At 70.0% G+C, this 24,144-nt stretch overlaps 4 protein-coding genes across 4 annotated transcripts; 1 reads left to right on the top strand and 3 right to left on the bottom strand.

Moving 5' to 3' along the window:
• Window positions 1–258: 258 nt before the first annotated feature.
• On the bottom strand, window positions 259–4,257 carry SMPD1 (sphingomyelin phosphodiesterase 1). The gene is made up of 6 exons (XM_021538783.2): window positions 4,036–4,257; window positions 2,510–3,288; window positions 1,842–2,013; window positions 1,686–1,762; window positions 1,092–1,237; window positions 259–1,017 (listed from the first exon to the last, which is right to left on the bottom strand). Exons 1-6 carry the CDS (start codon window positions 4,255–4,257, stop codon window positions 602–604), a joined length of 1,812 nt encoding a protein of 603 aa, XP_021394458.2. The 3' UTR covers window positions 259–601.
• A 796-nt stretch (window positions 4,258–5,053) lies between these two features.
• Window positions 5,054–8,145, bottom strand: CCKBR (cholecystokinin B receptor). The gene is given in 5 exon segments (XM_021538728.3): window positions 5,054–5,717; window positions 5,967–6,172; window positions 6,243–6,498; window positions 6,738–6,989; window positions 7,922–8,145. Coding segments are annotated over 5 exon segments (1,344 nt in total). The 5' UTR covers window positions 8,073–8,145; the 3' UTR covers window positions 5,054–5,238.
• A 514-nt stretch (window positions 8,146–8,659) lies between these two features.
• Window positions 8,660–14,112, bottom strand: CNGA4 (cyclic nucleotide gated channel subunit alpha 4). Its single transcript, XM_077790899.1, has 8 exons — window positions 13,517–14,112; window positions 12,277–12,439; window positions 11,686–11,977; window positions 11,432–11,594; window positions 11,242–11,348; window positions 9,734–10,726; window positions 9,140–9,666; window positions 8,660–8,701 (listed from the first exon to the last, which is right to left on the bottom strand). The coding sequence occupies exons 1-8, from the start codon at window positions 14,110–14,112 to the stop codon at window positions 8,660–8,662; spliced, it is 2,883 nt and encodes a 960-aa protein (XP_077647025.1).
• FHIP1B (FHF complex subunit HOOK interacting protein 1B) lies at window positions 14,023–22,285 on the top strand. Its single transcript, XM_021538781.3, has 13 exons — window positions 14,023–14,192; window positions 15,581–15,842; window positions 15,919–16,167; window positions 16,548–16,934; window positions 17,495–17,653; window positions 17,734–17,820; window positions 17,957–18,124; window positions 18,295–18,374; window positions 18,570–18,742; window positions 19,894–20,847; window positions 20,917–21,095; window positions 21,341–21,503; window positions 21,937–22,285. The coding sequence occupies exons 1-13, from the start codon at window positions 14,167–14,169 to the stop codon at window positions 22,206–22,208; spliced, it is 3,159 nt and encodes a 1,052-aa protein (XP_021394456.2). The 5' UTR covers window positions 14,023–14,166; the 3' UTR covers window positions 22,209–22,285.
• Window positions 22,286–24,144: the final 1,859 nt, after the last annotated feature.

Below are 24,144 nucleotides of genomic sequence, written 5' to 3'. Positions count from 1 at the left end.
GGCGATGGGAGTACAGGGATCATGAGCTGATCCCAATTGTGATCCTAGTGGGTGACAATCAGGACAAGGAGGTGGGGTGGTGGGGCCCCAGCATCCCTGATTTGGGTCTCCCTAAGCTGCTGTAGCTGAGAATTGCAGTGAGGAGGATGAAGGACACTGTGGTCCATCACACCTGTACGGGGGGTGATGGGAGTGTGAGGACTACATGCTGATCCTGATCCCAGTTCCAGTCCTAGTGGAGAGGATTAGGAGGGGAGGTGGTGTCTGTTGTGTCTTTATTGTGTAAGTGGTGGGACATGGGGACCACGTGCCAATCCCAGCCTTGCTCCCAGTGACCTTGTACCAATCCCGCTCCCAGCCCCACTCCTGTGTGACCTGTGCTGGCTACAATCTTGCTGCCTGTGTAACCCCGTCCCTGCCCTGCTTCCACTTAGGCCACTGCTGACCCTGCTCCTGGTGTGACCATATCCCGGGAGCTCCCGGTGTGACCACATCTTGGGAGCTCTTGGTGTCACCATGTCCTGGGAGCTCCCGGTATCACCATGTCCCAGGAGCTCCCACTGTGACCATGTCCCAGCCCCTGCTCCTGCTGGCCCCTGGCTCAGCAGAGCCGCCGCTGCTGCCAGAGCTCCTGGATGCGCGGGAAGGGCAGCGCGGGGCGCAGGGGCCGGCAGAGCGCGGGGTCGGCGGCGCGGCCGGAGCGCAGGGCGCAGAGCAGGGCGGCCTTGCAGGGGCCGCCGCAGGGCTCGCGGGGCGGGTGCCCCTTGTGCAGGTGGAACCAGAAGAGCTGGAAGAGCGGCTCGTCGTCCTGCATGCGCCGCACCAGCCGGTCCCAGTCGGCGGGGAAGGCCGCGGGCAGCCCGTAGGCCTCGCGCGCGCCGTAGAGCCGCCGCCAGCGCGGGGCAGTGCCCGGCGGCGCCGCGTTGGCCTCCGTCAGGTTTAGGATGAAGGTCTCGTGGTCCAGGACCGCGTGGGAGCTGCCGGGGTAGGAGCCGGCCACCTCGTACACGCGGTACCCTGCAGCGGGAGGGATGGTCAGCGCTGGGGACTGGCCTGGCTCGGGGGGACGCGCGGCGGGGCTGGGGCCGCACCGGGATTGAGGTTGATGTAGGTGGTGACACTTGGCGCGACGAAGGCGATGGAGACAGGACGTGTCAGCGTCTCCTCATCGTAGAACAACTCGAACTCGTCCAGATGCGTGTGCCCGAAAAACTGCGCCGCGATGGTGCCCTCGAACCTGCCAGGGTGGGTGAGCAGGGGTGGCATCCCCAGAGCCTCAGCCTGGAACCCCAACCCGGGCCTGGCCCTGAGGTCCGGTATGTGGGGTGGGGGTGTGGGATACATGGGGTGGGGGTCTGGCAGACGGGGCGGGCAGTCTGGTGCACGGGATGGCACACAGAGAGAGAGCCCAGGCTGTGCGGTAAAGTCTGCTGCAGAGGTCCAGCATATGGGGCAGGGGTCTGTCGTGTAGGGCAGGGGGACCACGTGTGGGATGGGAGTTCAGGGTGTGGAGCCAGGCTCTGGCTTGTGGGGGTTCTGGTGTGGGGGACAAGGGCACACGGACAGGGGTCCAGCACATGGGGCTGGAGGCCAGGGCATGGAATGAGGGTCTGGCATGTGGGGTGGAGCACATGGTCAGGGGTCTGGCACGTGGTGTGGGGTCTGAGCAGGGGTCAGGCACTGACCTGCTGATGATGCGGTAGTAGTTCCAGCTCCAGCTGTGCAGACAGTGGGCTGGGGGGATGTGCCCGATGATGTGCACCTGTGGGCAGGGAGCCAGGGCTGGGGGCTTGCCCAGGGCCCACCGGGACCCCCCATGGCCCCTCAGAACCCCCCCACACCTTCTCCCCATCACGCTCAGCATCTGCCAGGACCCCCATGAGCCACTGGAGCTGCCCTGCAGGGTCAGTGGCGTTGATGAGAAGCCAGAAGTTGGCCTGGGAGCAGAAGTTCATGTTGAGGGAGACGAGGCGCAGACCAGGCCAGACCTGTGCCGTGTAGAACCCTCCAGCCCTGTGTGGAAAAGGGAGATCAGTGCTGCATCCCCTGAACCACAGACCCTGCACCCATTCCACGGACCCCCAGCTCTCTGCCACCTGCTCTGCCCACCCTCCTACAGCCCCCATCTGGGAGCCCCTGTTACCCCACAGCCCTCTCTGTACCCCAGCCAGCCATGACCCCCCTCCTTACACCTCTCCGCCCCATGAAGCTGAGCCATCTGCACCCGGCCCCAGTGAGCCTGGAACCCCCACTGCCCCTCCAGCATGGAGACCATGCTGTCTCCTGCTAGTCCTGCGCCCCCAGTAGCCCCGAGTCCCCTGCTCTGAGCCTCGAGTCTGTGCTGCTGCAGCGCCCAGAACAGCTGACAGCCCAGAGCCCCGCAGCCTGCCAGCCCTGTGTCCCCTGATCCCTGGTACCCCAAAAGCCACAGACCGAGGACCCCCGCCCCTGTGCCCTCCTGCCCCCACAGCCCCTGAGCGGATGGAGCCCTCCCTGGCCCCGTGCCCACCGCAGGGTGTGCAGGGCGGCGGGGGGCAGCCAGGGCTGCCAGGCCTCGGCCATGGCGTCGTACAGCCATGCGGCCGAGCGGTTGCCCCGCACGTAGGGCGGCGGGAAGGCGTTCACCGGCGTGGCCTCGTGGTTGCCCACGGCGGGGAAGACGCGCAGCCCACCGAGGCGGGCGCGCAGCAGGGCCGTCACGGTGCGCAGCGCCCGCAGCTGGTCCCCGCGGCTCTGCTGCCACACGTCGTGCGCGGGGATGTCCCCGGTCCAGTACGCTGCCGCGAAGCCGCCGGTGCCGTTCCCGGTGCCGTTGGGGAGCTGGGCCAGCAGCGAGTCGATGGTGTGCAGGGGAAGGTCACACTTGCTGTAGGAGCCCCAGAAGCCCGCCGCCCCCGGCCCCTCGCGGGGCGCCCCGCGGCAGCACAGCGGGTCGGGGCAGGCCGCGGCGCTGCCCGGCACGTACTGACGGTCCCAGTGCAGGTCCGTGAGGAAGAGGATGCGGGCCGTGGGCGCTCCGGGCGGCGGCGGCGCGGGCGGCCGCACCGGCGGCTTGGGGGCAGCGGGCAGGGACAGGTTCCAGGCGCCCAGGATGTCCCAGTGGCCGCAGCGGGGGCCCAGCAGCAGCCCGCAGGCCTCGGGCGGGCGCAGCACGGAGCGCGCCCAGGCGGCCACCACGTCTCCTTGGAAGAGCTGCACGGCCTGGCGGCACACGGGCGGCCGCGCCAGCCGCAGCTCCTGGCACAGCCGCGACGCCACGCGCCCCACGCGGGCCACGTTCGGCTCCAGCTGCGGGGGGATGGACACTGGCATGGTCCCGGCACCCCACACCTCCTGGCACCCCCGCTGCCCTCCACCCACCAGCTGCCCAGGACAACCCCTGCACGCTGAGCTCAGCTGCTGTCACTGTCCTGTGCCTGTCGGCACTGCCGGCACGGGCACGGCTACCCCGGGAGGGGCACGGCACCGCCCGGGAGGGGCACGGCACCGCCCGGCTCCTGTCACTGTCCCACACCTGCCGGCCACCCCAGACCGCTCAGCTGGATATCCCGAGGCCAGAAGGGACCCACACGATCCTCCAGCCCCTCCGTTCCCCTGCTCGGTGCCCTCCTCCTTCCCTTCCCGTCCCCGCCCCAGCCTGTCCCCGTTCCTGTTCCTGTCCCAGCCCGTCCCCGTTCCCCCGAGCGGAGCCGCTGGCACGGCCCCGCCCGTCCCCGCCTCCGTCCCCGCTGCTCTTTCAGCCGTCCCAGCTTGTCCCCGCCCGTCCCGATCCCGACCCGTCCCTGTCCCCATTCCCAAGCCGGTCTCGTGCCTGTCACAAGCCCCGACCTGCCCCGGCCCGTCACGAGGGACCGGCCCGGCCTGTCCCGTCCTGTCCCCTCTGTCCCTGTCCTGTCCCCCATGTCCCCGTTCCTGTCCCAATCCTGTCGCCCCCGCTCTTCCCGTCCTGGTGGCCATCCCTGTGTCTCGCCCGGTGTTCCAGCGTCCCCCCGGTGCAACCCGGTGTCCCGGCGGTCCCCGATCTCCCGTGCCCACCTGCAGCGCCAGGTCCAGTGCCCCGAACAGCACCCGGCAGGCCGGGCACGACACGTTCTGCCAGCCCCAGCGCGGCGCCGCCGCCACCACCAACTGCTCCTCGGGGCCGGGCGGCAACCCCGCCGCCACCGGCAGCGCCAGCAGCACCAGCGCGGCCAGGACCAGCGGCAGCGGTGCCAGCGGGGCCAGCGGGGCCAGCGGGGCCCGAGCCCCGGCCGCCATGGCCGAGCGAGGGCGGGGCCGGCTCGGGGGCGGGGCCGGGCGGCGCCATTTATGGGCGAGGGGCGGGGCAAGGCCGCAGAGTGGGCGGGGCCAACGTCGGGCGGGGCTGCGGGCCCGCCCCCGGCGCCATGGCCGAGAGCGGCGGGGGCGCGACCAATGTCGCGCGGCTGGGGCGTGGCCACCCGGGGCGGGAAGCCGTATGCAAATGAAGGAGCCGGTCCGACGTTCGAGCGCGGGGCAAGATGGGAGATGGAGTCCTGGGGCGGCCGGGGTCCCCGGGGTCCCCCTCCCCTGGGGTCCCCCTCCCCTGGGGCGCACGGTCAGCCCCTTGGGCCGGCTTCGGGTGCACCGGGCCCGGGGTCCATCCCCCCAGCTGCCACCGCCGCCGGGCTCAGCAGTTCCCAGCCCGCAGCCCCCCGATCCCCGCGCGGCGCCGGCCCCACGTCCCGCCCGGAGCTGCCCCGCGGAGCCTCCGTGCCGGCGGGGCAGGAGCGCTGGGAGCAGCGGCGCAGGTGGGCACGGGGTCAGTTTATTGTGATCGTAGCCGGGGAGCAGCGGGGGAGACCCCTGGGCTGGGGGTTCCTCCACCTCCCTCAGCCTCCGACCCGCCCGGCCCCAAGGCTCCTCCCGCCCGCCCCTCGCCCCCGCCCAGCCGGGACTCGGGGCCACTGGGATTGAGCGGGGGATGCTGGGCGAGGGCAGGCGGCTGGGGGTGCACCGGAGTGGGGCACGGGGATGCTGGCAGGGCAGGGGTTCATGCTTGGGGGGTCCTGCTGGGGGTGTCCAGCTCGGGGGGGGAGGCAGGCACTGCTGTTAGGGGGCCTAAGGGGGGCTAGTTCAGGGGTCCCAGGCTGCTGAGGATGGTGTAGCTGAACTTGGAGAGAAAGGTGTTGGCCATGGGGGCTGGTGGGGGTCCAGCTGGCGTGGGCCCCAGGCACTGGTGTTGGAGGGCTCGGGGGGCTCCAGCTCGGGGGTGCCGGCTCAGGGGGGTCCCAGGCTGCTGACAGTGGTGTAGCTGAACTTGGAGAGTGAGGCACTGGCCATGGGGGGCTCGTCCTCGGGCGGGCGGCGGGGGCAGGCGCGGCGGCACCCCCAGCCCGCACAGGTGGCCCCGAAGGCCTTGCGGAAGCGGCGGTTCATGAAGCAGTAGATGAGGGGGTTGGCGCAGGCTGAGGTGTAGGACAGCAGGTGGATGAAGGCGATGGGTGTGCCCGAGAGCGCCCGCTGGGCTGCCCGCGGGGCAAAGGCACGCCAGGTGTTGGCGGTGAAGATGGGCAGCCAGCAGAGGAAGAACATGGCCACGATGACCACCAGCATGCGGATCACGCGCCGCTTGGCCGCCAGCTGGGCCCCCGAGCTGTTGATGCGGGCCCGGTCCTGCTGCGCTGCCCCCAGCGCCCGCAGCTCCAGCGCTGCACCCGGACGGGACAGCTGCAGGTAGCACCCGTCACCCTCATCGCAGGCGGGCGCTGGGTCCCCCCCAGTGCCACGCTGGGCTGTGGAGTGAGGAGGCATGGTCACGGCCATGGCACCAGGAACACGCTACACCCCAACACCGCGGGAGCACCCTCCAGGAGGATGGGATGGGGACATGGAGATGGCAATGGCACCATGGGGACATGCTGCATCCCACGGCTACAAGGAGGTCCCCAGGAAAGGGGGATGTCCCTGAGGAGCACACCGCTGTGGGAGCAGGGGTGAGGGCTCAGCCGTGCCTCCCCTGCTAGGGTGGGCACTCTTCCCACAGAGGAGTCACCCCCGGCATCACCCCCGCCCCATCCCCTCACCTGCCACCTCCCTCTTGACGTCCAGCTCAAAGCGGATGCCGCGGTAGAGCTCGCGGGAGATGAGCCCGTACGCCACCGTCATCACCACGCCCGGGATGAAGAAGAGCACAAGGAGCAGCAGGACGTACCTGGGACAGGTGTTCCCGGTCACTCGGCATCCCCGGAGGCCCGTGCTCCCCCTCCCTCGCTGGGACTCACCATGCCTGCCGGACGCGCTCGCTGGGCCAGTGGTGCGTGCACTGCGCGGGGGTCGGGCGGGGGGCCGCGGGCCGCGTGGTGCTGTACACGGCGTAGGGCAGCATCAGCAGCGCTGCCAGCGCCCAGGTGCCCGTGATGACGCGGCACGCGTGGGACCGCGTCTGCCAGGCGCGCGACTGCAGCGGGTTGCAGATGGCACTGTAGCGTTCGATGGCGATGGCCACCAGGCTGAAGGTGGACACGGCCACCGAGACCCCTGCGGGTGGCGGGGGGCACCAGTGGGCATGGCGTGACGCTGCAGTCCCCCGCCTCCTCCCGAAGCCCCCCCGCTGTATTCCGTGCACCCGAGGTAGGGATAACCCCCCGCGTATCCACGGGGGACGGACGAGCCCCCTCCCCGTGCCCCGGGTACCGACAAGGCAGGGATGAGGCCCCCGCGCCGTGCCCCACCCCACCCATGGGGGAGGCACAAGCCCCCGCCCTGCCACACCCTACCCATGAGGTATGCGACGAGCTTGCAGACCACGTCGCCGAAGATGAAGGCGCCCATGAGGCCGGGCAGCAGGGTGAAGGGCATGCAGCACAGCGCCAGGAGCAGGTCACTCAGGGCCAGCGACAGCAGGAAGCAGTTGGTGACGGTGCGCAGCCGCCGGTTCAGCGCCAGCACGGCCACCACCAGCGCGTTGCCCCCGACGCTCAGCACGAAGATCAGCACGTATAGCACCACGCGCACCGCCACGTCCAGCTCTGCGGGCAGCGGGGCACGGCGCTGCATTGGCACCCCGGGTGCGCCCCAGAGGCGCCCGGGGGGCACCCCGGGTGCACCCCAGAGACACTCTGAAAGCACTCCCGAGGCCACCACAGAGCCTCTCCCACGGCACCCCGAGGGTAGCCCGGTGCCCCCCAGACACGCTCTGAAGGCGCCCCAAAGGCGCCCCAGCACAGGCCCAGGCACTGGGACACCGGGGCTCCGACATGACCGGCGGAGCTCGGTGGAGACCCATCAGATGAGTGCATCGTTTCCCCCCGTGTGGCAGCCGCCGGGATTTAGGGTGAACCCCGCCGTCCTCATCTTAATTCCTTAAGGCTGAGGGACCCTTATCCAGGTGGGCGCTCCCATACTGCCCCCCCTCCGCCTCGGTGCTCCCCGGGCGGCGCGGGGACCGGGCACGTCCTGCCCGGAGAGCGGAGTGAGAAGCCGGAGCAGGGGCCCCAGCCGGGGGCTGGGATGGGATTAGGGCTCTTGGTTCTGGTGGAGGGTGGGATGGGGGTGTGCCAGCCGAGGGTCCAGCTGGAGGTCCCAGCCCCGGCAGTGGGGACTGTCTGTGTCCGTGGCGTCCCTTCGGAGTCCCCTCCACCCTCCTGCTGCCACCGGCACAGCCCGCCGTGTTCCCCCAGGCAGCGCCGAGATCCGCATCGGAATCCCTGGGCAGTGCCGGGGCCCCCGAGCCCGCGGCCGGGGCGCGGGGACCGGGGATGGCGGGTGTGATGAGGGGCACGGCGGGGAACGGGAGCGGCGGCGGTCGGGGAGCGGCAGAACCGGAGCGCAGGGCGGCGGGCACCGAGGTGGCACGGCGGGACGAAGCGGGCTGCCGGCGTGCCGGGGAACGCAGGGCCGGGCACGAAGCGGGGGTTCCTTCCCGGGTGCATCCCGCTCCTTCCCGCGCCCCCGCTCTCACCTCTGGGCGCCGGGGGCCCGCGGAGGCCCCTGCGGAGGAGGTCGCAGACCGAGCCGTTGGTGCCGTTGCCGGTGCCGGGTCCGTTCCCGGTGCCGTTCCCGGAGCGGCAGAGCATCTCCTGCAGCGACTCGTTGAGAGGCCGGGGGTCCATGGCGGGGACCCCCCCGCCTGCCCCCGCCCCTCCTCCGGCAGGAGGCACCGGGAAGGATCAGGCACCGGCAGCCTCCGGGAGGGACGAGGCTCCGATCTGCTCGGAGCCGCCGGTGGATAAGCGGGGGCGGCGCCCGGCGCGGGGCGGGCCGGGGGCGGGGGGCGGTGGCGGCGGCGGGGGGGCCCGGGGGGTGCCGGGGGGCGCGGGGGAGGCGGGAACGGGGGAAGCCCGGGGCGGTGGGGACGGGCGGAGCCACGGAGAGCACCGGGAGCGGGGCTCGGGGAGTACCGGGCTGCAGCCGGAGTCCCGGGCGGGCCGGGCAGCCTGTGGGGCTCGCCGGGAGCGCTCTTGAGGCACCGGGCGACGGCGACGGCCGTCACCGCGATGTCTGTCACCGCGCCCGTGCGGCTGCCCCGGGACGGCCCGGCGGGGCTGGGGGTCCCGAGCTGGCTCCGAAACTCCGTGACCCTGACCCGTCCCCATCCCGGCTCCTTCCTCGTCCCTGTCCCCATCCCGCAGCAGCAGCTGTCGGTGTCACCCGACAACAGTGGTCGCTGCGGCGTCCCCATCCAGGACACCCCTCAGGACTAGTCCCGCGGCACCCCCGCCCCTCGTGGGACCCCGAGCCCCTGAGCCCCGGAGACACCATGCGCTCCCATGGGTCTCTGTGACCCAGAGGGACCCCGTGCCCTGGGCAGAGCCCGTGCCCTGCTGGGACCATGTGTGCCACTGGGACCCCGCACCCCAGTCTGCCTCTGTGCCCTGGGCAGCGCCTGTGCCCGGAGGGGACCCTGTGCCTCGAGGGGAGCCTCTGCCCGCCTGGGGCCATGCATGCCACGAGGACCTCGTGCCCCAGTGTGACCCCGTGCCCCGAGGGGCCGCTGCACTGTGGGGGTATCGTGTGCTTTGGGAGGACCTTGCATGTCGCTGGGCCCCTGTGCTCTATGGGGACTGAGTGCCGTGTGGGGCCCCTGTGTTTTGGAGGAGCCCTGCGCCCCAGTGGGACCCTGTCCACCTGCAGAACCTGGTTCCCGGGCAGGACCCTGTGCCCTGGGGGCACCCTGCACCTTGGAGGGACCCTGCTCCCGCAGGGGACCGTGTGCCCTGAGGACAGCCTGTGCCTTGGTAGAAGCCTGCACTCTGGAGGGGCTCTGTTCCCCGGTAGCACCCCGTGGGCTGGCGGGCCGCTGTCGTGGGGCCGTTCCTGCCGTTCCTGCTGCCCCGTCCTCCTGCTCTGCTCTGCCCCGCAGCTGCAGCCGTCCCTCGAGGCGCCGGACGCGCAGGGCCGCGCGCAGGGCACCGGCCTCCAGCTGTGCCAGCAGCCGTGCTGCCCGCGTCTGGAGCCCCTCCAGGGCCACCTCCAGCCCCTGCAGCCGCCGCTCCGCCTCGGCCTCGGCCGCCAGTGCCGCCGCCTCAGCTCCGGTGTCGAGTTGGCCCATGCACAGCAGCAGCTCCCGGCCCTTGGCTTCCATGGCAGCACGGGCACAGGGGAACTCGGCCAGCACCTCGGCCAGGTCCTCCTTGCCCAGGCAGAACAGGTCCGAGTACCCGATGCTCAGGATGTTGGCCGTGCGCCGGTTCCCTGCCATGTTGCCTGTGGGGCAGGGGGCCGTGAGCCGGGGGGGCCACGGGGCAGAATCGGGGCGCAGCGTGGAGCTCACCCTTGATGTTGATGAGGCTGATCTCCCCGAAGTAGAGCCCCTCGCCCAGCACGGCCAGCTGCGTGACGCCGTCCTCGGCCACCACGGCCAGGCGGCCCTCGCGGATGAAGTACATCTCGCGGCCCACGTCCCCGCGCCGGCACACGAACTCGCCGGGCCCAAAGACCTGCGGTCGCAGGCGCAGCACCAGCTGCCGCAGCACGCCGTGCTCCCAGCTGCGGAACAGCCCCACGCGCCGCAGGGCTGCCAGGTGCACGCTGGCGGCCACCTCAGCCTGCAGCCCCTGCGGCAGGTGCTGCAGCACTTCCCACTCGGCCGGCAGCTTGCGCTGCGCCCGCAGGTGCTGGTGCCAGCGCGCCACGCGCCCCGCCAGCCGCCCGTCCACGCCCCTCGCCCGCAGGTAGCGCCGCACCGGCCCCGCGTCGGGGTAGAAGGCGGAGGCGGCCGAGCTGAGGTTGACGATGACGGTGCTGATGCTGCCGGTGATGGTGGCGAAGCCCAGCACGGCCAGGAGGAAGCCGGCGGTGAGGAAGAGGAACTCCTCCTCGCGCTGCGGTGCCGGCGTGTCTCCCACCATGGCCAGGACCAGCGTGGAGAAGTAGAAGCTGTGCAGGTAGCGGCGCAGCGGTCGGGTGAAGCTGGGGCAGACCCAGGGGTCAGCACCCAGCCCCAGGCGTGCCGACAGCGCGAAGTAGAGGCAGCCGTGCCAGTGGATGCCCAGCAGCAGGTACAGCATCAGCTTGGCCACGCGGAACACGTTGGGCCGGCCCGTGCGCGTCTCGCACCGGTCAAAGGCCTCGAAGAGTCGCGGCAGCCGTAGGCAGCGGTTGGCACGTGCCGCCGGCACCCTCGCGACCCTCGGGACCCCTGGGAGCAGACAGAGCAGCTCGGTGGGCAGCACGGCCAGCACATCCCAAGGGAAGGTCCAGGAGCCCAGATAGCGCCGCCGTGTCCGCCTGACGTCCCGCACCAGGATCCCGTCCTCCAGGAAACCTGAGTGGGCAGCCAGGGCAGCCATGGACTGCAGGGCATCCATGCCTGGAGGGGCAGGAGCTGCTCACCTCCCTGTGTGGCAGAGGGCTCGCAGCAGAGAGCGTGCAGGTGCCCAGCGTGGGGCACAGGAGCCCTGGATGGGCACCCTGGGGGTGGCACTGGGGCTCCCTGGGCTGCCATGGGGCTGAGGGGGTGAATGGCAGGTGCTGGGACTTGAGACCACCCACCCAGACATCCTCTGTGTGGGGCTGGGTGGTGTCTGTACGGGGTGAGAGTGCACATGTGTGTGTGTGCATCTGCACACCTGTACACATACATGCTTGCATATATGTGTGTGTGTATGTACACACCTGCACATGTGTGTACACATATGTACATCTGTGTCTGTGTCTTGTGTACCTGTGTGTCTCTGTGTGTGTGTGTACACGCCTGTGTGTATGTCTGTGTGTCTGTGTGTCTGTGTGTCTGTGTGTACCTGTGTGTGTGTGTGTGTCCATGTCTGTGTGTGTACACACCTGTGTGGAGGTGCACGGCCATGTCCAGCAGGTACAGCGCGTCGCTGAGCCCGTCCAGGGCCTGCCACAGCCCCGCGTGTGCCTCCTGCACCTCGGAGAAGCAGCACCTGGAGTACAAGTGGCATCACGAGGCATCACTGGGACGGGGCCAGGACACCCCACGCCCTCCCCCAACCCTCCTGCCTGGCACCTGAGGATGAGGACGACCCAGTTGTAAAGGATGGGCAGCACCATGAGGCTGATCCACCGGTAGTGCCAGTCCCCGGCGGGGTCCAGGCTCCAGTTCCGGGGGGCAGCAGTGCACCTGGGGGTGCAGAGGCACCTGGGCTCACCCGTCCCCGTTTGGGATGCCTCTGCCCCCGCTCAGCCCCGGCTGCCAGCGGTTCTAAGGCTGGGCCAGTGCCCCAGCAGCTGTGGGACGGAGGGTCCCTGCGGTGCCCCTACTCCGCCCCGCCGGAGGCAGCCGCGCCCCGCTTACCCCGTGGAACGTCCGGTGCCGCTGCCGGGCCTGGCTGTGGCCATGGCTCCAGAGGTGCCGCTGCGCTGGAGCCCGGCCCGGCGGCGGGACGGGAGGGAGCCGAGGGTCCCGGTGGGATCCTTCAGAGCGGGGATCCCGCGCGTCCCGGTGGCCGGGGGTCCTGCGCACCTGAGCGCCTGCCAGGCGCTGCCGCCTGCCCCGGTGCCGGGCGTGGTTCCTCACGGGGACCCAGCCACGCTCCTGCGACACCGGCGTGTCCTAGCAACGAGGGGTCCCCAGGGTACCCACTGGCCCCCGGGACACCTGGGCTGACACAGCCACCGTGCCAGGTCCGCCGGGCACGCCGGGGCACGGAGCCGTGGCCATGTGTGCCGGGGCTCAGGTGAGCCTCCAGGAACAGCCACCGGTGCCAGGCGGTGCCCGTGCAGAGGCGGCGGCAGCTCCCAGCGCCCGGTACGGGGCTGCCTGGCACAGGGTGCTCGGTACAAGGTTACCTGGCACAAGGGTGCCCAGGGCCAGGGAGGGCACGTTTCTGGGGTTCTGGGCGTTCCCGGTACCGGGGTGCCCGATTCTGAGGTGTTCAGTTCCGGGAAGTGCAGGGTGCAGGGGCTATTCGGTGCAGGGTTACCCGGTACTAGGGTGGGCACTTGCAGGGGGTCCCAGTACAGGGGTGGCTGGGCCAGCGGGATGCCCAGCTCCGAGCGGTGCCCGTGCTGGGTTCTCGGTTCCGGAGTGCCAGCACCTTGGTACCGGGTTACCTCTGCCGGGCTGTCCCGGTGCCGGGGTGTCTAGTACCGCGGGGTCCCGGTACCGCCGTGCCCCAGTACTGCGGTGTCCCGGTACCGCAGGGTCCCGGCACCGGGCTGTCCCTGTGCTGGGGTGTCTTGGTGCCGCGGTGTCCCGGTACCGCGGTGTCCTGGTGGTGCCGGGCTGTCCCTGTGACGGGGTGTCCCGGCGCTGGGCTGTCCCTGTGCTGGGGTGTCTCGGTGCCGCGGTGTCCCGGTACCGCGGTCTCCCGGTGGTGCCGGGCTGTCCCGGTGTCCCGGTGCCGCCTGTCTCGGTACCGCCTGTCCCGGTGCTGGGCTGTCCCGGTGTCCCGCTGCCGGGCTGTCCCGGTGTCCCGCTGCCGGGCTGTCCCGGTGTCCCAGTGCCGGGCTGTCCCGGTATCCTGGTGCTGGGCTGTCCCAGTGCCGGGCTGTCCCGGTTCCTGGTGTCCCGGTGTCCCGGTGTCCCGGTGTCCCAGAGCCGGGCTGTCCCTGTGCCAGGCTGTCCCGGTGTCCCGGTGGTGCCGGGCTGTCCCGGTGTCCTGGTGTCCCGGTGCCGAGCTGTCTTAGTGTCCCGATGTCCCGGTGTCCCGGTGGTGCCGGGCTGTCCCGGTGTCCTGGTGTCCCGGTGCCGGGCTGTCTTAGTGTCCCAATGTCCCGGTGTCCCGGTGCCGGGCTGTCCCGGTGGTGCCGGGCTGTCCCGGTGTCCCTGTGGTGCCGGGCTGTCCCGGTGTCCCGGTGTCCCGGTGTCCCGGTGCCGGGCTGTCCCGGTGTCCCTGTGGTGCCGGGCTGTCCCGGTGTCCCGGTGTCCCGGTGCCGGGCTGTCCCGGTGGTGCCGGGCTGTCCCGGTGTCCCTGTGGTGCCGGGCTGTCCCGGTGTCCCGGTGTCCCGGTGCCGGGCTGTCCCGGTGATGCCGTGCTGTCCCGGTGCCGGGCTGTCCCGGTGGTGCCGTGCTGTCCCGGTGCCGGGCTGTCCCGGGTCCCGGGTCCCGGGTCCCGGGTCCCACGCGCCCCGGCCCCGCCCCACTCAGGGCCTAGCCAATGAGCGCTCGGGCTTTCTCGGCGAGGCCACGCCCACCAGTGGTGTGGGCGTGTCCCCGTGCCGCGGGGGCGTGGCCCAGCGGCGGTGGGCGTGGCCCGCGCGCGCGGTGCGTCGGGCGCGGCGGGAAGATGGCGCCGGCGGAGCGGGGCCCGTGGCGGGGGCGGGCGGTGAGCGCGGCACCGGGGCGGCACCGGGAGTGGCCGGGGAGCGGCCGGGGGCGCCGGAACACCGGCAATAGGGACCCCGCCAGCGGGGACAGCGGAAGTGGGGCGTGCGTGGAGCGGGCGCGCCTCGGGGCAGGTCCGCCCGCCCTTGTGCCGCGACGCTGGGGCGCCCGGGCCGCCGCCCGCCCTTGGCCCGCGGGGCCGGAGGCACCGGCCCGGCCCCGGCGGTGTCCGGGGTGAGAGCGGCGGGGGCGGGCCCGAGCGGGCCGCAATGCCGCGGAGCGAGGGCCCCGTCCCGCTGAGGCCCCCGGGGTCCCGGGGGTCCCGGCCCGCGTCCGACGCCTCCTCTGCCCTCCTCAGGTGCGGCGCTGACGGGACGGGACCGCCGCGACCTTGACCCAGGTAGGGCCCGGCCCCGCGGCATCCGAGGGCCCCGGTTCTGCGTGACCCCGGAGCCTGAGGGCGTCCCGGTGTCTCCATGGCTCCGGGTCTGAGGATGCCCAAGTGAGCAGCACCTCCCGCGAGCCGGGGGACCGCGGCCCTGGGCTGTGACAGCCTCTCGCCTCACCCAGACCACCGGGGCCTACCGGCGACCACCCTGGCGACCCCTCGGTGACCCCCACACGGTGCTTCGGTTCCCGCGTGCATCGGAGGGGCCGGTGCTCGTCACCCACAGCCTCCTGGCACTGGGTGCCATCCTCTGCCCGTGGAAGCCATGCCCCGGGGTCCCTGTCCTTGCCCTGCTGGCACCTGGTGTCCCCGTGCCCTCGGTGTCCCTGCCTGCAGTGTGGCTTTCCCTGGTCTGGTGGCACCTGATCACGCCCCAGTGCTCAGCTACTTGCTGCCCGGGCGGAGGGTGCTCCGCCACTGCAGCCCCTCTGGGTGACACTGGGGTGGTGCACAGCCCCGTGCTGTGCCCCCGTGGCTGGGTCCTTTGGCATGGGACAGGCACAGCCAGGTTGGGGTGAGGGGGCACTGGTGCCAGGACAGCAGTGGTGACAGCTGGTGTCCCTGTCCCACCAACATGGCTCTGGCCGTGTGTCACACGGGTCCCTGCTCTATGCGTCCCGGTGTGCCACACTGGGGCCTTTGGTTCCTGCTGCTGGGGCCGCAGTGCTGGGTGGCAGGGCTGGCACTGCCCCGGCATTCAGTGGTGCTAACTTTAGCAGCCACACGAGCGCTGGCTGTGGGTGGGACGGGCTGAGCCGGGTATAAATAGACAGGCCCTGCCCGTGCTGTGTCCCACTGCCCTAGCTTCAGCCACTTTCCCTTCCTGTGCCTGTGGTTTGGGGTGTCTTTAATGGCACTTCCACTTCCCCAATTGCTTGCAAGGGCTGTGGCACTGGCTCTCAGAGCCACTGCCCTCCCGACATGCTGGTGGGGCACTGGGGGGCCCCTGCGGTGTCTCTCTGTCCCCAGGCACAGCGGTGCTGCCAGCTCTGGGGCCTTTGTGCTCAGTGCTACACTGGTGCCTGTAGTGGCAGTGCTGGTGCTAGGGCACGGGGCCCTAAAAATATCCTGGCAGCACTGTCGTGCTGCACTGGCCATGGGTGCTGCTGGGCATGGGGGTGGGCAGCTGTCCCAGCTGTCCCGGTGTCCTGTGGCTGCTGGGCACTCCCCACACCCATGCTGGGCCAGTTCCTGGTATAAAGTCCAGTACTGGGTGTGAGCAGGGCTGGGATCCAGAGTCCTCCAGCCAACACTGCTCTGGCATGCTTGCCTGGCCCAGTTCCCTCTGCTCTGGCTCTTCTGCCTGCCTTTCCTCTTGATAGCCATTTTTTCCTCCTGACCTTCTTCCTTCCTGGCTTCCCTGCTCCTTTCCCTTCTACCTCCCTCCCTGCTGCTGGTGGTGAGGTTGGGCCGGGGGTCTCTGATGGCCCCTCTCCCTGCAGCCTGCTGGCAGCAGCATGGAGAGAGGACCCTGGCATCCTGCCCGCTCCCCTGTGCCCCCACGGTGGTGCCAGGCCGCATCCAGCCCGGCTGGTGTGCCGCGGTGCTGTCTGTGACCCCGTGCTGATGGAGAGGATGAGCTGGCTGAGCAAGCTGACCCCACGGGCGGGCGGGCAGCGAGCCCCCCGCAGCGCCAGCCTGCAGCCCCCCGTCACCGCTGACCCCGAGACCTGCCTCATGGTCTTCAAGAACCACTGGGCACAGGTGAGTGGGGCAGGGGGGCAGCGAGCATCCCCGACCCTGCAGCCCCCAGCCCCCACTGCCAGGCTCTGTCCCACAGGTGCTGCGGATCCTGGAGCGGCGCGGCAGCAAACCAGCCCCTGATGACCTCAGCGCCGTCCGCAACAACACCTACCAGATGCTGAACCTGCTGGCTGAGGACCGGCCCTGGGGGGACGGGGAGAAGGACAGGTCACAGGGGGACGGGGACGTGCCCTGCGGGCCCATCCTGCAGTTTGTGGCTGCTGAGAACCTGCTGGAACGGCTCCTGTGCTGGCATCTGCAGGGCGACTTCACCGAGGACAGGAAGGTCTGAGTGAGGGGAGCGGAGGGGTCTGTGGGGGTTTGTAGGGAGGCTGGGACAGCCTGGATCCAAAGGGTGAAGGTGCTGGGTTGAGGGTCAGCCAGGCCAAGGGTAGGGCAGTGTCCTATGGCATTTTCAGGTTGGACTGGGGTTGAGACTACCCGAGCCATCCTGAATACTCTGTGACGCTGGAGGAAATTCCTCATGGAAGGAATTTCCTCCTTCCCTGTCACAGATGGCCCAGGGCAGCGCTGGAAGCCCCAGCCCTGGGGGGATTTCACAGCCACGTGGATGTGGCACCTGGGGACGTGGTTGTGCTGGAGGAACAGCGGGACCGGGTGGTCTCTGGGCGGTCCCTGTACCTTTTGGCGTGTCCCTGTTGCCAGGTGGAGCAGCTGAAGCTGTACGAGATGCTGATCAGCCAGGCCCGGCAGCCCCTGCTGCGGCACAAGGCGGTGCTGACGCCGCTGCTGCGCCTGCTGAGCGTGTGCGCCGAGCCCGCCTCGGCCCCGCTGGAGAACAGCCTGGTGCTGCTGCTCAACCAGCTCTGCGTCTCCGTGGCACGCGAGCCGGCCATCCTGGAGCTCTTCTTCCACAGCCACACGGACCAGGGCCCCGCCAACCTCATCATCTTCTCGCTCCTCATCCCCTTCATCCACCACGAGGGCGCGCGGGGCCAGCAGGCTCGCGACGCGCTGCTGCTCATCATGGCCATGTCGGCCAGCAACCGCGCCGTGGCCCAGTCCATCACCGACAACTCCTACTTCTGCCCGGTACGGATCCCCGTGGGGCATCCCCCTCCCCGGGACACTGCCGGGACCCTGCGCTGCTGGCCGGAGCTGGGCCAGCTGGAGCAGGAGCCATGGACAGTCCTAGAGGGAGAGAGAAGTCCTGCCCTGGCTTGGGGATGGTGGAGGGCAGGGCTGGAGATTATGGGGGGCTTGGGAATGGTGGAAGCTGGGCGATGGAGAGGTTGCAAATGATGGAGAACTTCGGGATAAAGGGCTTGGAGGTGATGGAATGTCTACAAGTTATGGTGGGTTTGGAGGTGACAGAGTAGTCTGGAGATGGTGGAAAGCTTGGGGATGAGGAGCCTGGAACAGGGTGCTTGGTGGTGATGGGAGGCTTGGGGATGGTGGAGGGCCCAGCGTTGGGCTGGGGATGAGGGGGCCACCCCCTGGGGTCAGTGGTGGATGCAGGGCCCAGCCCAGCTGCCCTGCCTGGAGCGCTGGGGTGGGGCAGGTTTGTCGGTGGCAGGTTCCGGGGCTTTGGGTTGGGTCCAGCAGCCGGAGGTGCGAGGGGCTGCGGGGCAGCCGAGTACATGTGTTCCCAGGTGCTGGCCACGGGCCTGAGCGCCCTGTACTCCTCCCTGCCCCGCAAGATCGAGGTGCGAGGAGATGACTGGCACTTCCTGCGGCGGGAGGACTGGATCGGCGTCTCCTCCCTTGTCCTCTTCATGAACTCGCTTGAGTTCTGCAATGCCGTCATCCAGGTGGGGCTGAGGGGCGGCGAGGAACTGTGAGGGGCTCCCAGCCCCATAGGGGGCTGCCTGACCCCCCTGTGGCCCCTCAGGTCGCCCACCCACTGGTGCAGAAGCAGTTGGTGGATTACGTCCACAATGGGTTCCTCGTGCCCGTCATGGGGCCGGCGTTGCACAAGGTGAGGGACCCCTGGCACCGGCTGTGGGATGGGGATTTCCTTGGGGGTCTGCTGCCCGTACCTCTGCCCGTGTGGTTGGGCAGGGCCCCATAGTGCCCGTCGCTGTGGCTCCCAGCTGCATGTGCCCCTCCTGCAGACCTCGGTGGAGGAGATGATTGCGAGCACAGCGTACCTGGACCTGTTCCTGCGCAGCGTCAGCGAGACGGCGCTGCTGAAAACCTTCCTGCGCTTCGTGCTGCTGCACCGGCACGACAACACCACCATCCTGGACACGCTGGTGGGCCGCATCAACAGCAACTCCCGGGTGAGCCTGGGGCCCCCGCGGCCCCCCAGCATCCCTGTCCTCATCTTTATCCCATCCCCAGTGTCCCCATCCTTGTCCAGTCCCCATCCCCTTCCCCTGTCCTGCAGTGGGGTGGGTGGCACTGCCCCTGTCCGCTCCGCTGCCCCTCTGACGCCCTGCGCTGTCCCCAGCTGTGCATGGTGTCCCTGAGCCTCTTCCGGACCCTGCTCAGCCTCAACTGTGAGGATGTGATGCTGCAGCTGGTGCTCAGGTGAGGGGGCTGGGGTCACCTGCTGCTGGCCCACTCTGAGGGCTGCTCTGGGATGGGCCTGGGGTGTTGCTCTCAGGTGGGCACGTGGATGTGAGGCAGCCACATCATTTGCCCGCCTGTGAAGGGGCTGGGGTCCTGTGAAGGTCCCTGTCCCCATGTGTCCCCTGCAGCTGCCCTGTGCCACCCTGCCCGCAGGTACCTGCTGCCCTGCAGCCATGTGATGCTGAGCCAGAAGCGGGCAGTGCGGGACCTGGACATCTATGGGAAGACAGCGGCCAAGTTCCTGTCCCTCATCCCACGCTGCTGCCGACCCGAGAGCCCCCCACCGCCCCGTGACCGGGATGAGGAGCCCCCGTCCCGGGCCAGGGGTACGCCACTGTGGACCCTCAGAGCCCCTCCACCTCCCAGCTTGGTGCTGAGCCTCACCCCACCATCCCCATGGCTCCTTGGGCCCTGTCCCAACACTGAGCCCTCTCCCCAGATCCCTGCAGCCCCTCAGACTCTTTCCTACCCTGATTTGGCACTGAGCTGTCCCATGCTATCCCTGTGGCCTCTTAGGCCCTGTCCCCCTCCTGGCTTGATGTGGAGCCCTGTCCTTGGGTCTCCATGGCCGATTGTAACCCACCCCTGCTCCAACGTGTTGATGAGTCCCAGGTGTGCCATCCCTGTGGCCCCTCATGCCCTGGCCCCATCCTGTCCCATTGCTGAGCTCTGCCTTACTGTCCCCTTGGACCTGGTCCCAGCTCAGTGCTGAGCCCCTGGTGCCATTCCTGTGGCAACCTGAGCCCCATCCCCACCCCAGCTGGCACAGTTCTCCATGCCATGTGATGTCCACGTACTTGAGCCCTGTCCTGGCACGGGGCTCCCCTGTGCCATCCCTGCAGCTGCTGGGACCCTGTTCCTCTGCCAGCTCAGTGCTGAGCCTCGTGCCACCATCCCCGTGGCTCCTGGAAATTTCCCAGCCACGGCTCGCTACTGACCCCGGTGCTGACCCCAGTGCTGCCACCCCGGTGCTGTCCCCCCAGTGCTGCTCCACTGGTGCTGCCCCCAGTGCTGCCACCCCGGTGCTGTCCCTCCAGTGCTGCTCCCCTGGTGCTGTCCCCCCGGTGCTGCTCCCCTGGTGCTGTCCCCCCAGTGCTGACCCCGGTGCTGACCCCAGTGCTGCCACCCCGGTGCTGTCCCCCCAGTGCTGCTCCACTGGTGCTGCCCACAGTGCTGCCACCCCGGTGCTGTCCCTCCAGTGCTGCTTCCCTGTTGCTGTCCTCCCAGTGCTGCTCCCCTGGTGCTGGCCCCCCAGTGCTGACCCCGGTGCTGACCCCAGTGCTGCCCCCGGTGCTGCTCCCCTGGTGCTGACCCCAGTGCTGCTCCCCTGGTGCTGTCCCCCCGGTGCTGCTCCCCTGGTGCTGTCCCCCCAGTGCTGACCCCGGTGCTGACCCCAGTGCTGCTCCCCTGGTGCTGTTCCCCCAGTGCTGCTCCCCTGGTGCTGTCCCCCCCGGTGCTGACCCCGTGTCCCCTGCAGGCCACGGCAGCCCCGGCGCAGACGCCCCCCCGGCACCGAAGCCCTCCACGCCGTCCCGCCTCTCGTTCTTCATGCGCCAGGCCAGCATGGGCCCTGCCGAGGCCGCTGCCCCCCGCTCGCCCGGGGCCCCCGCGGGCAGCCCCCCCCGGCCCGGCCCCCGGGACGAGGTGGCGGAGCTGGACAGGAACTACCTGGAATACCTGCGGGACGCGCGGCACAGCATCGACCGCTGCGCCTGGGCCTGCCGCGTCTGGTCGGCGCCCTACGACGGCGAGGACCCCCGCGCCCCCGGCCCCGTGCCCGACCCCGACAGCCCCGTGGGGCGGCCCCCGGGACCCCCCACCCCACGGACTAAGAAGCGGGGGCTGCCTGAGGAGGGGGCACGGGAGGTGCCGGGGGGACCCCTTGGGGGTGACGAGCCCGGGGCTGGGGGGCCCGGCCCCGAGCCCCGGGATGGGGGGACACTGGTGAACGGGGCACACGGAGCGGCCGAGCCGGGGCCGCCGGAGGGGGACGTGGTGGTGAAGAAGGTCCGTCGGAGCCCCCGGGGCGAGGGGGAGGGCAGTGGGGGGGCTCCGAACGGGGCCCCTCGGGCGCAGCCCCCCGGCTGGGAGCCTCTGCCCTCGGTGGACTCGCTGTTGGAGGAGCTGCTGGCCCGCGTGCCCGCCGAGCCCCCTGGGGCCGGCGTCTCCATCGAGACCTTCACGGAGGAGCTGCGTGAGATTGAGGCCGAGATGCAGAACGGGGGCGTGGGGGGAGCCCCGGCCACCCCCACAGAGCCGCCTGAGCCGCCCTTGTCCCACGAGGAGGAGGAGGCCTTCGCCAGCTTCGCCGCGTTGCCCGAGGGGGACGTGGGCACCGGGCGGGCACCGCCGCGGCCCCCGGACCCCCTGGCGCAGGTGGTGGCCAGCCCGCCGCGGGCGGTGGGGCCGCCCCCCAGCCAGCCCTTCACAGGTGGGCACGGGGGCACAGGGAGGGTCCGGGCTCGCTGCGGAGCCCTGCCTGACCCCCCTGTGTCGCCAGGCCCTTTTGTGTCAGTGCTGTTTGGGAAGCTGGAGAACATGCCCCACAACTCTCTGTACGTCAACTTCCTGCTGACGGGGCTGGTGGCCCAGCTGGCCTGCTACCCCCAGCCTCTGCTCCGCTCCTTCCTGCTCAACACCAACATGGTCTTCCAGCCCAGCGTCAAGTCCCTGCTCCAGGTATGGCCCCGGGGAACCCCTGCTCTCATGGGGTCATGGAAAGGGTTTTAATCCTTTCTAACCCCAAGACCACTGAGTTTGCCCTGTGCTGCCCAGCCCCTGCCCCGTGTCCCAGGTGCCACAGGCACATGGCTGTAGCCCCCTCTGGGTCACCCCTTTCCTGTTGGGATACCCTGTGCTCAGGGGAGTACCCCATCTGATGGGGACCCCTGGTCCTGTGGGGACCCCGTGCTGTGGTCCTGCAGGTGCTGGGCTCGGTGAAGAACAAGATCGAGAGCTTTGCTGCCACTCAAGAGGATTTCCCAGCGCTGCTCTTCAAGGCCAAGAAGTACCTGATTGCTCGGGGGCGGCTGGACTGGGCTGAGGGGCCGGGGGCTGTCCCCGCCCTGCGGCGCACCGACACCCTGGGTGAGGACATGGCCGTGCCTGGGAGCTGGCGTCTGCCGGGGCGGGGGGCTGGGGGTTCTGCGGGCAGCTGGGAGTGGCACACGGGGCTGGGGGCTATGTGAGGGGCTGGGGGCTGCATGTTGTGTTGGATAGGGAGCTGGGGGCTGCTCTAGGCATTGTCTAGGGTCTGGGGGCTGCACGGGGGGCTGGAGGCTGCACGGGGGCTGGGGCTGCACTGGGGGCTGGGGGCTGCACTGGGATCTGGGGGCTGCACTGGGGTCCGGGGGCTGGTATCTGGGGCTGCACTGGGATCTGGAGGCTGCACTGGGGTCTGGGGGCTGGTATCTGGGGCTGCACTGGGATCTGGGGGCTGCAATGGGGTCTGGGGCTGCACTGGGGTCCGTGTGCCCCCGGTCCCCCTGCCCGGTGCCCCTGAGCGCTCCCGGTGCCGCAGCCCGCAGCCGGAAGCCGTCCCTGGGGGAGCTGCTGCTGCGCCACGCCAACAGCCCGACACGTGCGCGGCACGCGGCGCAGCTGGCGCTGCAGGGGCTGCGGGACGGGGGGCTACACCCCCTGGCCCCCCCGGCGCGGCACGGCGAGGCCCTGCGTGTGCGCAACGCCGTCTACTGCGCCGTCATCTTCAGCGAGTTCCTCAAGGAGCTGGCGGCCATCGCCCAGGCCCACGCCGTCACCTCCCCGTTCCTCACCGAGCCCCCCGAGGAGTGACCCGGGCCCCTTGCACCCCGGACTCGGACCTTTTTAATTTATTGGGGTGGGCCGGGCCGAGGCTGGCCGTGCTGGAGCGAGCGGCCGCCCGCGCCCCGCGCCCCGGGGAGCAGGGCAGGACCCTGGCCCCGCGGGGCTGGTGGGGCGGGGGCCGCGGGGCGGGCTGGCTCTGCCCCCCTCGGCCCCGGGGGTTCCTGCCGCCCGCCTGGCCGCTCTCTGTGCACCCCCGGGGCGTGGGGCTGGGGGGGCTGTGCATGGGGAGGGGCTGTGTGTCTGTGCTGTGTAAAACCCTTGGCAATAAAGGGTCTGAGCGAGGGCACCGCCTCCCCCGTCTGTGCAGCTCTCGGGGCGTGGGGGGTTGGCCAGGGCACCCTGCAGGGCACAGCCAGGGCACCCTGCATGGCCAGGGCACCCTGCAGGGCTGGGATTGCATCCTGCTGCTGGCCTGAGACACCCCGTGTCTGCTCCCCCTCAGCTCTGGGGGCTCTGGGGGTCTATGGGCTGCCCTGGGGTGCAGCTGTGACTGTTGGGGGACAGCAGGCAGGCCGTGGAGCAGGTGGCAGCATTTGTTCCCTGGGTGTGGGGTGCCCTGCCCCCAGGTGCCACCACAGTTCCCATCCAGTACTGACCGGGGACACCCCGGACCAGCCCCGGGACCCTGCTCATGGCTGTCACCCAGAGGCTGACTGCTCACCGCTGCTGCTGGGCTGAGGGGGGAGATGCAGGTAACTGGGATAGGTGGGGATGAGGATGATGAGGATGGGGTGGGATGGAATGAGGTTGAAGGGGATGGAGCCTCAGTGGTCGTGTCTCCTGGGCTGCTGGGGGTTCTGGGGGCACCGAGCCTTCTGGGCCATGACTCCATTCTCTGTCCCAAACACCCCCTGGCTCTGTGGCCTGTGGAACAGTGACTGGAAAATGCCGGGGTTTCCCGTTCCAGTAGTTCATGTGTTTATTCCTGTCCGTGTCTGCAGCTTTTCTCCAGCTGCATGATGCTGACCCTGCTGCAGCAACTCTGGGGAGCAGAGTGGGGTGAGCTGGATTCCAGCCTTGTCCCCAGCAGTGTCCCTTGTCTCTGCAACTTCACCCAGCTGGCAAAGGGATGTGGAGCCGCCCCAGGCTGGGATCTGGGGCTGCTGCCCGAGTTGCCTGCAGCCTTTTTCCACAATTGCCAGTGGATCTTTGGGGTTTTGCCCCAGAGGAGGTCATGTCTGAAACATCAGACAGTGGAGCCAGCATGGCAAGGAAGTGCCCTGGGCTGGCACAGCCTTCCAGGGCTGTGTCCAGTTCTGGGTCCCTCGATTCAGGAGACACCTGGAGGGGCTGGAGCGTGTCCAGGGCAGGGAACAGAGCTGGGAAGGGGCTGGAGAGTTCCTGAGGGAGCTGGGAAGCGGCTGGAGAGTTCCTGAGGGAGCTGGGAAGGGGCTGGAGAGTTCCTGAGGGAGCTGGGAAGGGGCTGAAGAATTCCTGAGGGATCTGGGAAGGGGCTGGAGAGTTCCTGAGGGAGCTGGGAAGGGGCTGAGCCTGGAGCAAAGGAGGCTCAGGGGGACCTTGTGGCTCTCACAGCTCCTGCCAGGAGGGGACAGCCGGGGGGTCGGGCTCTGCTCCAGGAACAGGGACAGGAGGAGAGGGAACGGCCTCAGGCTGGGCCAGGGCAGGCTCAGCTGGGACAGCAGCAGCAATTTCCCCATGGAAAGGGTGCTCAGGCCCTGGCAGGGGCTGCCCAGGGAGCTTTGCAGTGCCCATCCCTGCAGATGTCCCCTGGAGGTGGCACTGAGTGCTCTGGGCTGGGGACAAGGTGGGCATGGGGCCCAGCTGGGACTCCCTGGGCTGGGAGGGCTTTTCCGTTCCCGGTTTCACGCTCGGTTCCCGGTGTCACGCTCCGTTCCCGGTGTCACGCTCCGTTCCCGGTGTCACGCTCCGTTCCCGGGGTCAC

The sequence above is a fragment of the Lonchura striata genome, chromosome 2 (genome assembly GCF_046129695.1).
Source record: "Lonchura striata isolate bLonStr1 chromosome 2, bLonStr1.mat, whole genome shotgun sequence".
Lineage (NCBI taxonomy): Eukaryota > Metazoa > Chordata > Aves > Passeriformes > Estrildidae > Lonchura > Lonchura striata.
Note: the sequence above shows the minus strand (reverse complement) of the source record. Positions and strands in the feature narration are given on the sequence as shown.